The following is a 14,815-nucleotide window of genomic DNA, read 5'->3' on the forward strand; positions in this document are numbered from 1 at the left end:
CACCAGGCATCTGGGAAGGACCTGGACCTCCAGGAGGACCCAGATCTCCTGGAGAACCCAAAGGTCCTGGAGAACCTCAAGGTTCAGGAGAACCTCAAGGTCCAGGAGAACCCCAAGTGTCCAGAAGGTCCATGTGTCCATGGGGGGGGGGTTATGGAGGGGAATGACGGGGTCTGGGGGGGACCCAGGTGTCCGGGAAGGACCTGGACCTCCAGGAGGACCCAGATCTTCTGGAGAACCCAAAGGTCCAGGAGAACCTCGAGGTCCAGGAGCCATTTTGGGGCAAATTAGGCCAAACCCGGGATTTCTCCCCCCCCCCCTTTTTGGGGCCCGATTGAGGCGCTCCAGGTCCCGGCCAATCAGGGCAGAGCAGGCGCGAGTTCCCATTGGCTGAGAGGCAGGGGGCGGGGGCAGCGCGGCGGCCAATCAAGGGCGAGGTGGTTTGGGGCGTCAGGAGGGGGGCGGGGAAATGGCGGCGGGGGGAGGGGGGAATGGCGGAAAAGGGCGATTTTGGCCCAAAAGCGCTGGTTTGGTGCGGGGGGGGGGGGGGAGGGGCGCAAAAATCGGGATTTTGGGGACAAAAAAGCGAGGATTGGGGGGGCCCAAGAATGGCGATTTTTGAGCGCAAAATGGCGATTTTGGGGTGTAAAATGGCGATTTTGGGGAGCATAAAAATGAAGAGTTTTGGGTGGAGAAGCGACGATTTTTGGAGCACAAGAATGGCGATTTTTGAGCACAAAAGCGAAGATTTTGGGGTGCAAAAGTGACGATTTTTGGACGCAAAAGTGAAGATTTTGGGGTGCAAAAGGAAGGTTTTTGGGTGTAAAAGCGACGATTTTGCGGGGCATGAAAATGGCGATTTTTGAGCACAAAAGTGAAGATTTTTGGGTGTAAAATGAAGATTTTGGGGTGTAAAAGCGACGATTTTTGGACGCAAAAGTGACGATTTTTGGAGCAGAAAAGTGACGATTTTTGGGTGTAAAATGAAGGTTTTTGGGTGTAAAAGTGGCGATTTTTGAGCACAAAAGTGAAGATTTTTGGCACATAAAAATGATTTATTTGGGTGTAAAAGCGACGATTTTTGGAGCACAAGAATGGCGATTTTTGAGCACAAAAATGAAGATTTTGGGGGCATAAAAATGAAGATTTTTGGGTGTAAAAGCGACGATTTTTGGACGCAAAAGTGACGATTTTTGGAGCAGAAAAGTGACGATTTTTGGGTGTAAAATGAAGGGGTTTGGGTGTAAAAGTGGCGATTTTGGGGGGCATAAAAATGGCGATTTTTGAGCACAGAAGTGAAGATTTTTTGGGTGTAAAATGACGATTTTAGGAGCACAAAAATGAAAGTTTTTGGAGCATAAAAATGAAGATTTTTGGGGGTAAAAGCGACGATTTTTGGAGCACAAAAATGGCGATTTTTGAGCACAAAAGTGAAGATTTTGGGGGGCATAAAAATGAAGATTTTGGGGTGTAAAAGTGGCGATTTTTGGAGCAGAAAAATGATTTTTTTGGGTGTAAAAGTGACGATTTTTGCAGCAGAAAAGTGACGATTTTTGAGCACAAAAGTGAAGGGTTTTGGGTGTAGAAATGCCGATTTTTGGAGCAGAAAAATGAAGATTTTTGAGCAGAAAAGAGACGATTTTGGGGCGTAAAAGTGAAGATTTTTGAGCGCAAAAGTCACAACTTTTTGGGCATAAAAGCGACGATTTGGGGGGCATAAAAATGAAGATTTTGGGACGGCAAAGCCGCGCTTTTGGGGCAAAAAGAGCCCAGATTGGGGAATTTTGGTCGGATTGCTCGTCAAAAAAAGGCAAGTTTGGCGGAGACGAGGGGAAATTTCGGGCTGAATTTCAGGGTTTTGGGGCAAAAATGGTGGAAAAAAGGGAATTTGGGTTCGGTGCCGAGGGTGGAAATGGTTTTTTTTCGCAGAGAAGCGCCTCGTTTTGGGGGAGAAAAGGGACTTTTGGGGCTTAAAATGGCGATAAAGGAAGAAAATGTGGGGGTTTTTTTCCCAAAAATGTGTGGTTTTGCTGAAAAATGTGTGGTTTTGCCGGAAAACGCGTGGTTTTGCCGTAAACCCTCTGGTTTTGCAGTAAAATGTGTGGGTTTTGCCGGAAAAAGTGGAATTTTTGGGGGCAACGCGTGGGGTCGGGGAGAAAACGGGCGCTTTCAGCGTAAAAACGTCCTTTTTGGGGCCATAAAGTGCTTTTTTTTTATGCACCTAAAATGCTGCTTTTGCCCTAAAATGGGGGGTTTTGCCCCATTAAATAGGGGGCGGGGGGAAAGTCAGGAGGGTTTGGCCGTAAAAGCAGGATTTTGGGTTTTTTTTCCATAAAATGGGGGTTTTTGCCTTAAAATGAGGAGTTTTAACATTAAAATGAGGGGGGTTGCCATAAAACGAGGCGGGTTTTACCTTAAAATGGCTTTTTTTGCCTTAAAATGAGGGGTTTTGCCTTAAAATGGGGGGGGGGGTTGTTCTCTAAAATGAGGATTTTTTTGCCCTAAAATGAGGATTTTTTGCCCTAAAATGAGGGCTTTTTTTCCCTAAAATGAGGATTTTTTTGCCCTAAAATGAGGATTTTTTGCCCTAAAATGAGGATTTTTTTGCCCTAAAATGAGGATTTTTTGCCCTAAAATGAAGATTTTTTGCCCCCTAAAATAAGGATTTTTTTGGCCCTAAAATGAGGATTTTTTGCCCTAAAATGAAGATTTTTTTCCCCCTAAAATAAGGATATTTTTGCCCTAAAATGAGGATTTTTTGCCCTAAAATGAAGATTTCCCCCCCCCAAAATAAGGATTTTTTTGCCCTAAAATGAGGATTTTTTTGCCCTAAAATGAGGGGGTTTTGCCCTAAAATTAGGGGTTTTTAACCATAAACCGAAGGCTTTTTTGTCCCCATAAAATGAGGATTTTTGTCCCCATAAAATGAGGATTTTTCCCCATAAAATGAGGAATTTTTTCCCCATAAAATGAGGTTTTTTCCCTTAAAATGGGCACTTTTTTGCCTTAAAATGAGGATTTTTTGGCCGTAAAACGGGGGGTTGCCATAAAATGAGGGATTTTTCCCCAATAAAACGAAGGGGAAATTTTTGTCCCCATAAAATCAGGATTTTTTTTCCCCCCAAAATGAGGATTTTTTTTCCATAAATCGAGGATTTTTTCCCCATAAAATGAGGGTTTTTTCCCGATAAAATGAGGATTTTTTCCCCATAAAATGGGAACCTTTTTTCCATAAAATGAAGGGTTTTTTTCCCGTAAAATGAGGATTTTTTCCCCATAAATTGAGGTTCTTTTTCCCATAAAATTAGGATTTTTTTCCCCATAAAATGAGGATTTGTTCCCCATAAAACACGGATTTTTTTCCCCCCAAATGAGGATTTTTTTTTCCATAAAACGGGGATTTTTTTTCCCATTAAACGAGGGGTTTTAACCATAAAACGAGGATTCTTTTTTCCGTAAAATGAGGTTTTTTCCCCGTAAAAACCCGATTTCCCCCCCCAAAATGAGGATTTTTTTTTCCATAAATCGAGGATTTTTCCCCCCCAAATGAGGATTTTTTTCCTGTAAAATAAGGGGTTTTTTTTTTCCATAAAATTAGGATTTTTTTTCCCATAAAAAGGGTTTTTTCCCCCTAAAATGATTTTTTCCCCATAAAACGAGGATTTCCCCCCCCAAATTAGGATTTTTTTTTTCCCATAAAATGAGGATTTTTTTTCCATAAAACGAGGATTTTTTTTCCCCAGGAAATGAGGGGGTTTTAACCATAAAATGAGGATTTTTTTAACCATAAAATGAGAATTTTTTTCCCATAAATTGAGGCTTTTTCCCCCATAAAAAGAGGATTTCTTTCCCCCCCAAAATGAGGATATTTTCCGCGTAAAAAGAGGGTTATTTTTTCCATAAAATGAGGATTTTTTCCCCATAAATTGAGGTTCTTTTTCCCATAAAATGAGGATTTTTTTTCCCCGTAAAATCAAGAACTTTTTACCCATAAATCGAGGATTTTTTTCCCCATAAAAAGAGGATTTTTTCCCCCCAAAATGAGGATTTTTTTCCTGTAAAATGAGAGGGTTTTTTTCCATAAAACGAATTTTTTTTTCCATTAAATGAGGGTTTTTAAACCGTAAAATGAGGATTTTTTTTCCCCCATGAAATGAGGTTTTTTCCCCCATAAAAAAAGGATTTTTCCCCCCCCAAAATGAGGATTTTTTCCCCATAAAACGAGTTTTTTTTTTTTTTCATAAAATGAGGATTTTTTCCCCATAAAATGAGGGGTTTTTTTCCATAAAATGAGGATTTTTTTCCCCCCAAAATGAGTTTTTTTCCCCCCATAAAAAGAGGATTTTTCCCCCCCCAAAATGAGGATTTTTTCCCCATAAAACGAGGGGTTTTTTTTCCATAAAATGAGGATTTTTTCCCCATAAAATGAGGGTTTTTCCCCATAAAATGAGGATTTTTTTTCCCCCCAAAATGAGTTTTTTTCCCCCATAAAAAGATGATTTTTTCCCCCCCAAAATGAGGATTTTTTCCCCGTAAAATGAGGGGTTTTTTTCCATAAAATGAGGATTTTTTCCCCATAAAATGAGGGGGTTTTTTTCCATAAAATGAGGATTTTTTTCCCCCCCAAAATGAGTTTTTTTCCCCCATAAAAAGATGTTTTTTCCCCCCCCAAAATGAGGATTTTTTCCCCATAAAATGAGTTTTTTTCCCCCATAAAAAGAGGATTTCCCCCCCCCCAAAATGAGGATTTTTTTCCCCATAAAACGAGGGTTTTTTTTCCATAAAATGAGGATTTTTTCCCCCAAAATGAGTTTTTTCCCCCATAAAAAGAGGATTTTTCCCCCCCAAAATGAGGATTTTTTCCCCGTAAAATGAGGGGGTTTTTTTCCATAAAATGAGGATTTTTTCCCCATAAAATGAAGGGGTTTTTTCCATAAAATGAGGATTTTTTCCCCATAAAATGGGGCTCTTTTTCCCATAAAACGAGTTTTTTTTACCTTAAAACGAAGGCGCTTTTTTTTGGCCACAAAACCAGGGAGATTTTACATTAAACCGAGCATTTATTTTACCTTAAACCCGAGTTTTTTTGCCATAAAACACTTCTTTTGCCACGTGTATTTTTGCCGTAAAACCAGGTGTTTTTTGGGGTTTTTTTGGCCACAAAATGAGGTGGTTTTGCCAGAAAACGGTTTTGCCGGAAACCGCATTTTTTGGTAGGCCGTAAACGAGGTATTTTTGCAGCGGGAGGAGGCAGAGCAGCTTTCAGGGACAAAACGGGGAATAAACTCGAAAGCTTCGGGGCGAAGAAAGCGAAAATAGCGATTTTTCGCAGCGCGGGGGCGGGGGGGGTTACGGGAACGGGCGGGTTGGGCAGCGAAAAACGAGGCGGAAAAAGGGGATTTTTGGAAGCGCTGTATTTGGCGAAATCAAGCGAGGCGGTTACGCGGATGCAAATAAGGGGCAAATGCGGCGGCTTTGCTCGAAATCTGGGGGTTTTCCAGAGAAAAGAGACAGCCCCGCCCGCCCCCCCGGGGTAGACCTGGTGGCCACTTCCCCCTCCCCACCACCGGCCCCACCATGGGTAGACCTGGTGGCCAGTTCCCCCCTTTGGGTAGACCTGGTGGCCAGTTCCCATCCCCCCCGGCCCCACCATGGGTAGACCTGGTGGCCAGTTCCCCCCCCACCGGCCCCACCATGGGTAGACCTGGTGGCCAGTTCCCTCTTCTATGGGTAGACCTGGTGGCCAGTTCCCCCCCCCCACCGGCCCCACCATGGGTAGACCTGGTGGCCAGTTCCTCTGGGTAGACCTGGTGGCCAGTCCCCCCCGCCCACCGGCCCCACCATGGGTAGACCTGGTGGCCAGTTCCCATCCCCCTGGCCCCACCATGGGTAGACCTGGTGGCCAGTCCCCCCCGCCCCCGGCCCCACCATGGGTAGACCTGGTGGCCAGTCCCCCACCCACCGGCCCCACCATGGGTAGACCTGGTGGCCAGTTCCCATCCCCCTGGCCCCACCATGGGTAGACCTGGTGGCCAGTCCCCCCCCCCCCCGCCCACCGTCCCCACCATGGGTAGACCTGGTGGCCACTTCCCCCTGCCGTGGGTAGACCTGGTGGCCACTTCCCCCTTCTATGGGTAGACCTGGTGGCCACTTCCCCCTTCTATGGGTAGACCTGGTGGCCACTTACCCCCTCCATGGGTAGACCTGGTGGCCGGTGTCTCCCCCCCCTGCCCCCCCTCCACTGGGTTGCCCTGGTGGCCAACCCTTCCCTGTGTACACCCCGTGGCCAGTCCCCCCACCCCAGCTTGCCCTGGTGGCTAGTCGCCACCCCCTCCCCCCATCCCCCATCCCCCCCCCCCTTCAAGTAGACCTGGTGGCCGGTCCCCTCCAGCTTGACCTGGTGGCAGCTGCCCCACGGCTTGACTCGCTCCCCGACCTACCCGGCTACCGCGGGCTCCCCCATCCCCCGCCCCCTCCCCCACCCCAGCTGAGGGTGCCACCCACCCCAGGGTGCTACCTCGAGCGTGACACCCGCCTCCGCGTCCCCCCGGGAAGGAGGGCGGCGGCGGGGAGGGGGGACACGGTGACGGGCAAGGAGAGGAAACATCTGGTAGCCCCGGTGGAGGTGGGGAGGCCTCCACCCCCTCCCCCTCCACCGGGGCGGGGTTGTTTTCCTTGTCACTCAGTGCAAGCAGCCAATGGGAGAGGTGGCCTCGCCGCCCGGTGTCACCTCGGGGCGGGGGACGGGGCCACCCCCGCGGCCCCGCCCTAGACCACGCGCTGGATGATGTTCTTGTAGTCGGGGGCGGGGCCCTGCTTGAGCTGGATGACGGTGGAGAGGAGCCACTTCACCTGTGGGCGGGGCAAGACCCAGGGGTGGTGTCCGCCCGTCCGTCCGTCCGTCCGCTCGCCCAGCCACCCCCACCGCCATCTTCTCATCCGTCTTCCCGGCCGTCCGTTCCCACCGTCCAGCCGTCCGCCCAGGCGTCCCTCCCTCTCCCCGTCCAGCCGGTTGTCCAACCATCCCCCCATCCCCCCGTCCCACCACCCGTCCATCCGGTCGTCCGTCTAGTTGTCCACCCATCCCACCGCCCGTCCCACCAGCCACCCAGCCCTCTACCTGTCCATCCAGTCGTCCATCCAGTCGTCCATCCATCCAACCAACCGTCCCACCAACCATCCCACCACCCATCCAACCCTCTACCTGTCCATCTACCTGTCCGTCTAGTTGTCCACCCATCCCACCACCCATCCCACCACCCATCCCACCACCCATCCCACCACCCATCCCTCTACCCGTCCATCCAGTTGTCCACCCATCCCACCACCCATCCTTTCCTCTATCAACCCAATCATCCTGCCTTGCCCCCCTCCACCCATGGGACGTCCACCCCCTCACCCACGGGACCTCCATCACCCTCCACCCATGGGACCTCCACCCCTCACCCATGGGACCTCCATCACCCTCCACCCATGGGACCTCCACTCCCTCACCCATGGGACCTCCATCACCCCTCACCCATGGAACCTCCATCACCCTCCACCCATGGGACCTCCACCCCTCACCCATGGGACCTCCACCCCTCCACCCATGGAACCTCCACCCTCACCCATGGGACCTCCACTCCCTCACCCATGGGACCTCCACCCCTCCACCCATGGGACCTCCATCACCCCTCACCCATGGGACCTCCACCCCCTCACCCATGGGACCTCCATCACCCTCCACCCATGGGACCTCCACCCCTCCACCCATGGAACCTCCATCACCCCTCCCCCATGGGACCTCCACCCCCTCACCCATGGGACCTCCACTCCCTCACCCATGGGACCTCCATCACCCCTCACCCATGGGACCTCCACCCCATCACCCATGGGACCTCCACCCCTCCACCCATGGAACCTCCATCACCCTCCACCCATGGGACCTCCACCCCTCCACCCATGGGACCTCCATCACCCTCCACCCATGGGACCTCCACCCCCTCACCCATGGGACCTCCACCCCCGCCAGTCATGGGACCTCCACCCCTCCACCCATGGGACCTCCATCACCCCTCACCCATGGGACCTCCATCACCCTCCACCCATGGGACCTCCACTCCCTCACCCATGGGACCTCCATCACCCCTCACCCATGGGACCTCCACCCCCTCACCCATGGGACCTCCATCACCCTCCACCCATGGGACCTCCACCCCCTCACCCATGGGACCTCCACCCCCACCACCCATGGGACCTCCACCGCTCACCCATGGGACCTCCATCACCCCTCACCCATGGGACCTCCACCCCTCCACCCATGGGACCTCCACTCCATCACCCAGGGGACCTCCACCCCGCCAGTCATGGGACCTCCACCCCTCCACCCATGGGACCTCCACCCCTCACCCATGGGACCTCCACCCCCACCCATGGGACCTCCACCCCCCACCCACAGGACCTCCACCTCTCCACCCATGGGACCTCCACCCCCCACCCACAGGACCTCCACCCCTCCACCCATGGGACCTCCACCCCCCACCCACGGGACCTCCACCCCCACCCACGGGCCCTCCCCCCCTTCCCATCATCCCCAGCTCACCTTGAAGAGGGTGACGGTGGCGCTGTAGCAGACGCTGAGGAGGAAGAGGGTGATGAAGACGGCGATGGTGTCCCAGGGCCCGTTGGCCTTCTCGGGGTCCACGTGGCAGAAGTCCTCAGGCAGGCTGAGCTCTGGGGGGAGGGAGGAAGAAGAAGGTGGTCAGCGCCCGGCAGCCGCCCGTCCCTCTGCCCGTCCCCGTGTCCTCTGTCCTCTTCTCCCACCCTCGCTCCGTCCCTGATCTCCCCAGGCGTCCACCCGACCCCCGTCTCCGTCCCGGCCTCCGCCCAGCCCCTTCTCCACCCGTCTCCTCGTCCCTCAGACCCATCGGAAGCCTTCTCCCACCCATGGAGGACCTGCGTGGGGTGAGGAAGGGTGGGGACCCCCCCCCGCCCCGGTGGCCTCGGGGTGGGCGTCCACCATCCAGCCCTTGCAGGCGCGCATCGCCTGCGTCGTCTTTCTGTCCATCCACCCAGCCCCATGCGTGGTTGTCCGTCTGTCCGGCCAGCCATCCCATCGCATGGGGCTCCAACCGCTCATCCATCCACCCATCTCCACCCATCTCCGTCTCCACCCATCTCCATCCATCTCCACCCATCTCCATCCATCTCCACCCATCTCCATCCATCTCCACCCATCTCCATCCATCTCCATCCATCTCCATCTCCACCCATCCATCTCCACCCATCTCCATCCATCTCCACCCATCTCCATCCATCTCCATCTCCACCCATCTCCACCCATCTCCATCCATCTCCACCCATCTCCATCCATCTCCATCCATCTCCATCTCCACCCATCCATCTCCACCCATCTCCATCCATCTCCACCCATCTCCATCCATCTCCATCTCCACCCATCTCCATCTCCATCCATCTCCATCCATCTCCATCCATCTCCATCCATCTCCATCCATCTCCATCTCCACCCATCTCCACCCATCTCCACCCATCTCCATCCATCTCCATCCATCTCCACCCATCTCCATCCATCTCCATCCATCTCCACCCATCTCCACCCATCTCCATCTCCATCCATCTCCATCCATCTCCACCCATCTCCACCCATCTCCATCTCCACCCATCTCCACCCATCTCCACCCATCTCCATCCATCTCCATCCATCTCCACCCATCTCCATCCATCTCCATCCATCTCCACCCATCTCCACCCATCTCCATCTCCATCCATCTCCACCCATCTCCACCCATCTCCACCCATCTCCATCTCCATCCATCCCCATCCATCTCCATCCATCTCCACCCATCTCCACCCATCTCCATCCATCTCCAGCCACCTCTATCCACCTCCACCCATCTCCACCCATCTCCATCTCCATCCATCTCCATCCATCTCCATCCATCTCCATCTCCACCCACCCATCTCCATCCACCTCTGTCCACCTCCATCTCCACCCATCTCCATCTCCATCCACCTCCACCCATCTCCATCTCCATCCATCTCCACCCATCTCCACCCATCCATCTCCATCCATCTCCATCCAACTTCATCCACCTCCACCCATCTCCGTCCACCTCTGTCCACCTCCATCCATCCATCCATCCCCATCCATCCATCTCCACCCATCTCCATCTCCACCCATCTCCATCTCCACCCATCTCCACCCATCTCCACCCATCTCCACCCATCTCCATCTCCATCCATCTCCATCTCCACCCACCCATCTCCACCCATCTCCACCCACCCCTCTACCCCTCCACCCATCTCTCCCCGTGCCCCTCCCTCCATGTCCCATGGGTGCTGCTCCCTCCTGTCGCCCCCAAAGATGAGGAGGAACCTCCCCTTCCTCTCCACCCACCCATCTGCCCATCCACCCACCCACCCATTTGTCCATCCATCTGTGCGTCTCTCTGTCCATCTGTCTGTCCATTCACAGCTCCTTTTGCCCAGCCACCCATCCATGTCTCATGTCCATCCACCCATCCATGGCTGATGTCCATCCATCCACCCATCATCTCTGGTGTCCACCCATCCATCCATCCATGGCTGATGTCCATCCATCCATCCACCCATCATCTCTGGTGTCCATCCATCCATCCATCCACCCATCATCTCTGGTGTCCACCCATCCATCCATCCATCTCTGATGTCCACCCATCCATCCATCCATCCATCCACCCATCATCTCTGGTGTCCACCCATCCATCCATCCATCTCTGATGTCCACCCATCCATCCATCCATCCACCCATCCATCATCTCTGGTGTCCACCCATCCACCCACCCATCCATCCACCCATCATCTCTGGTGTCCATCCATCCATCCATCCATCCATCCATCATCTCTGGTGTCCATCCATCCACCCATCCATCATCTCTGGTGTCCATCCATCCATCCATCCATCATCTCTGGTGTCCACCCATCCATCCATCCATCCATCCATGGCTGATGTCCATCCATCCACCCATCATCTCTGATGTCCATCCACCCACCCATCATCTGGTGGCTCTCCATCCGCCCGTCCATCCCTTTCTCCATCCATTCGTCCATCCATCCATCCACCATGTTTGATGTGTCTCCATCCATCCATCCATCATCTGGTGGCTCTCCATCCACCCATCCATCCACCATCTTTGATATCTCCCCATCCATCCGTCCACCCATCCATCCACCATGTTTGATGTCCATCCATCCACCCATCCACCCATCAGCTGGTGGCTCTCCATCCATCCATCTCTCCATCCATCCCTTTCTCCATCCACCCACCCACCCATCCACCATCTTTGATATCTCCCCATCCACCCATCCATCATCTCTGGTGTCCATCCATCCATCCATCCATCCACCCATCACCTCGGGTGTCCCCCCATCCATCCATCCATCATCTCTGGTGTCCATCCATCCATCCATCCATCCACCCACCCATCATCTCTGGTGTCCATCCATCCATCTATGGCTGATGTCCATCCACCCATCCACCCATCCATCATCTCTGGTGTCCATCCATCCATCCATCCATCCATCCATCATCTCTGGTGTCCATCCATCCATCCACCCATCCATGGCTGATGTCCATCCATCCATCCACCCATCCATCATCTCTGGTGTCCATCCATCCATCCATCCATCCATGGCTGATGTCCATCCATCCATCCATCCATCCATCATCTCTGATGTCCGTCCATCCACCCACCCATCATCTCTGGTGTCCCCCCATCCATCCATCCACCCATCCATCCATGGCTGATGTCCATCCATCCATCCATCCATCATCTCTGGTGTCCATCCATCCATCCATCCATGGCTGATGTCCATCCATCCATCATCTCTGGTGTCCATCCATCCACCCACCCATCATCTCTGGTGTCCATCCATCCATCCATCCATGGCTGATGTCCATCCATCCATCCATCCATCCGTCCATCATCTCTGGTGTCCATCCACCCATCCACCCATCCATCATCTCTGGTGTCCACCCATCCATCCATCCATCCATCCATCATCTCTGGTGTCCATCCATCCATCCATCCATGGCTGATGTCCATCCATCCATCCATCCATCCATCCATCATCTCTGGTGTCCATCCATCCATCCATCCATGGCTGATGTCCATCCATCCATCCATCCATCCATCATCTCTGGTGTCCATCCATCCATCCATCCATGGCTGATGTCCATCCATCCATCCACCCATCATCTCTGGTGTCCATCCATCCATCCATCATCTCTGATGTCCGTCCATCCACCCACCCATCATCTCTGGTGTCCCCCCATCCATCCATCCACCCATCCATCCATGGCTGATGTCCATCTATCCGTCCACCCATCATCTCTGATGTCCATCCATCCATCCATCCATCCACCCATCATCTCTGGTGTCCACCCATCCACCCATCCATCATCTCTGGTGTCCACCCATCCATCCATCCATCCATCCATCATCTCTGGTGTCCACCCATCCATCCATCCATGGCTGATGTCCATCCATCCGTCCACCCATCATCTCTGATGTCCATCCATCCACCCACCCATCATCTCTGGTGTCCACCCATCCATCCATCCATCCATCCATCCATCATCTCTGGTGTCCATCCATCCATCCATCCATCATCTCTGATGTCCATCCATCCACCCATCCATCATCTCTGGTGTCCACCCATCCACCCATCCATCATCTCTGGTGTCCACCCATCCATCCACCCATGGCTGAGGCCCATCCATCCACCCACCCATCCATCCACCATCTTCGATATCTCTCCACCCATCCATCATCTGGTGGCTCTCCACCCGCCCATCCGCCATCTTTGATATCTCCCCACCCATCCACCCGCGACCTGACGGCTCCCCACCCCCCCTCCACCACCCCTGATGTCTCCACGCCCCCCACCCCCCTCCCCCCACCCCACGGCGCTCAGAGGCAGACGCCAGCCTGACTTCTTCTCCTTTATTCACCCACCCAAAGACGGTGGGGAGGACCGAGGGGCGCGGGAGAGGCCATCGCCACCGCCGCCTCATTTGTTACCGGGGTTCTTGTTGACGCTACGTTGGATGAACTTCATGGGTAGACCTTCGTGGACCACCATGCAGACGTAGGTGGTTCCCCGGTTCCACTCCTCCCTCTCGATGACCAAGCGGCTGTAGAGGAAGTAGGAGGCGTCGCCCGTCTTCTCCTTCGTGGCTTGGGTGGTGTCGTAGGCGCCGGCCGCCAGGGTCTCCTGGTTCTTCTGCCACTCCACCGAGATGTCCTCGGGGTAGAAGCCCCGCACCAAGCAGGTCAGGCTGACGGTGGCCCGGGTGCTGCTCAGCTCCTCGCTCGGCGGCGGCATCACGTAGACGCCGGGGCCCAGGCGCTTGCCTGCGGGGGAGGGGCGGGGGAGTGAGGTGGGGGGAGGAGGTGGGGGAAAAGGGCGAGGGGACGCCATGCGACGCGGCCCGGGCGCGACGCGGCGCGACCTCCGCCCGCCGCCACTCGCCGCGCCGCGAGGCGACGTCAGCCGTGACGCGACACGCCCCCGCCCCTGCCGTGAAGCGAGCTCCGCCCGCCGCGACTCACCACGACGCAAGGCGACATCAGCGATGACGCGCCGCGCCCTGCCCCCGCCCCGAAGTGACCCCCACACACTGTGACTCACCATGACATGACGTGACGTCAGCGGTGACGCAACACGCCCCGCCCCTGCCCCAAAGCGACCTCCACCTGCCATGACTCGCTGTGACCCAATGTGACATCAGCGGTGACGCACCGCGCCCCGCCCCCGCCCCGAAGCGACCTCTGCCCGCCATGACTCGCCGTGACACAACATGACGTCAGCGGTGACACAATGCGCCCTGCCCCACCCCAAAGCGACCTCCGCCTGCCATGACTCACCGTGACCCAACGTGACATCAGCGGTGACACACCGCGCCCCGCCCCGCCCCGAAGTGACCTCCGCCTGCCATGACTCGCCGTGACACAACATGATGTCAGCGGTGACACAACACGGCCCGCCCCCACCCCGAAGCGACCTCCACCTGCCATGACTCACCATGACACAACATGATGTCAGCGGTGACACAACGCGCCCGCCCCCGCCCGAAGCAACCTCTGCCCGCCATGACTCACCGTGACACAACATGACATCAGCGGTGACACAACGTGCCCCGCCCCCACCCCGAAGCGACCTCCGCCTGCCATGACTCACCATGACACAACACGATGTCAGCGGTGACGCACTGCGCCCCGCCCCCGCCCCGAAGCGACCTCCGCCCGCCGCGACTCGCCGCGACCCGACGTGACGTCAGCTGTGCCGCCCCGCCCCCGCCCCCAAGCGACCTCTCCCCTCCCCCCCCCCGGCCCCGCCCCGCCTACCGGGCTTCTTGCTGATGCTCCTGCTGATGGGGGAGGGGAGGTCGCCGTGCTGGATGGTGCAGGTGAAGGTCTCGCCGCTCTCCCAGTCGTGGGTGGCGATGGGGACGTCGCTGGTGGCCGTGAAGGTGCCGTTGAACTGGGCGCTCAGCTGGAGGAGGTGGGGGCGGAGGCTGCCCCCCTGCTTCCGGTTCCAGGTCACCACCAGTCCCTCGTCACTGGGTAAACTGGTGGCCACGCAACGGAGCTTGGGGCTCTGGGAGACGTAGAGGTCCGAGGGGGCCGGAGGGAGGATGAAGACGTTGATGTCGTCGGCGCTCGGGGGAGAACCTGGGGGGCGGAGGGGGGGGGGGAGGGGGAGCGTCAAGGAGGTGTCGGCACCCAGGGGCACGTGGGGGGAAGCCTGGGGAGATGCCACCACCCAAAGC

At 55.0% G+C, this 14,815-nt stretch overlaps 1 gene segment (V, D, J or C); it reads right to left on the reverse strand.

The window, feature by feature from the left end:
* Positions 1–6,768: 6,768 nt before the first annotated feature.
* Positions 6,769–14,815, reverse strand: part of LOC140645766 (Ig gamma-3 chain C region-like) — an 8,905-nt gene continuing 858 nt past the window's right edge. Inside the window, 4 exon segments of the C gene segment in view lie at positions 6,769–6,852; positions 8,585–8,715; positions 13,065–13,397; positions 14,391–14,717. Of these exon segments, the coding sequence occupies positions 6,769–6,852; positions 8,585–8,715; positions 13,065–13,397; positions 14,391–14,717 (875 nt within the window).

The sequence above is a fragment of the Ciconia boyciana genome, unplaced genomic scaffold (genome assembly GCF_034638445.1).
Source record: "Ciconia boyciana unplaced genomic scaffold, ASM3463844v1 HiC_scaffold_38, whole genome shotgun sequence".
NCBI classification, from domain to species: domain Eukaryota; kingdom Metazoa; phylum Chordata; class Aves; order Ciconiiformes; family Ciconiidae; genus Ciconia; species Ciconia boyciana.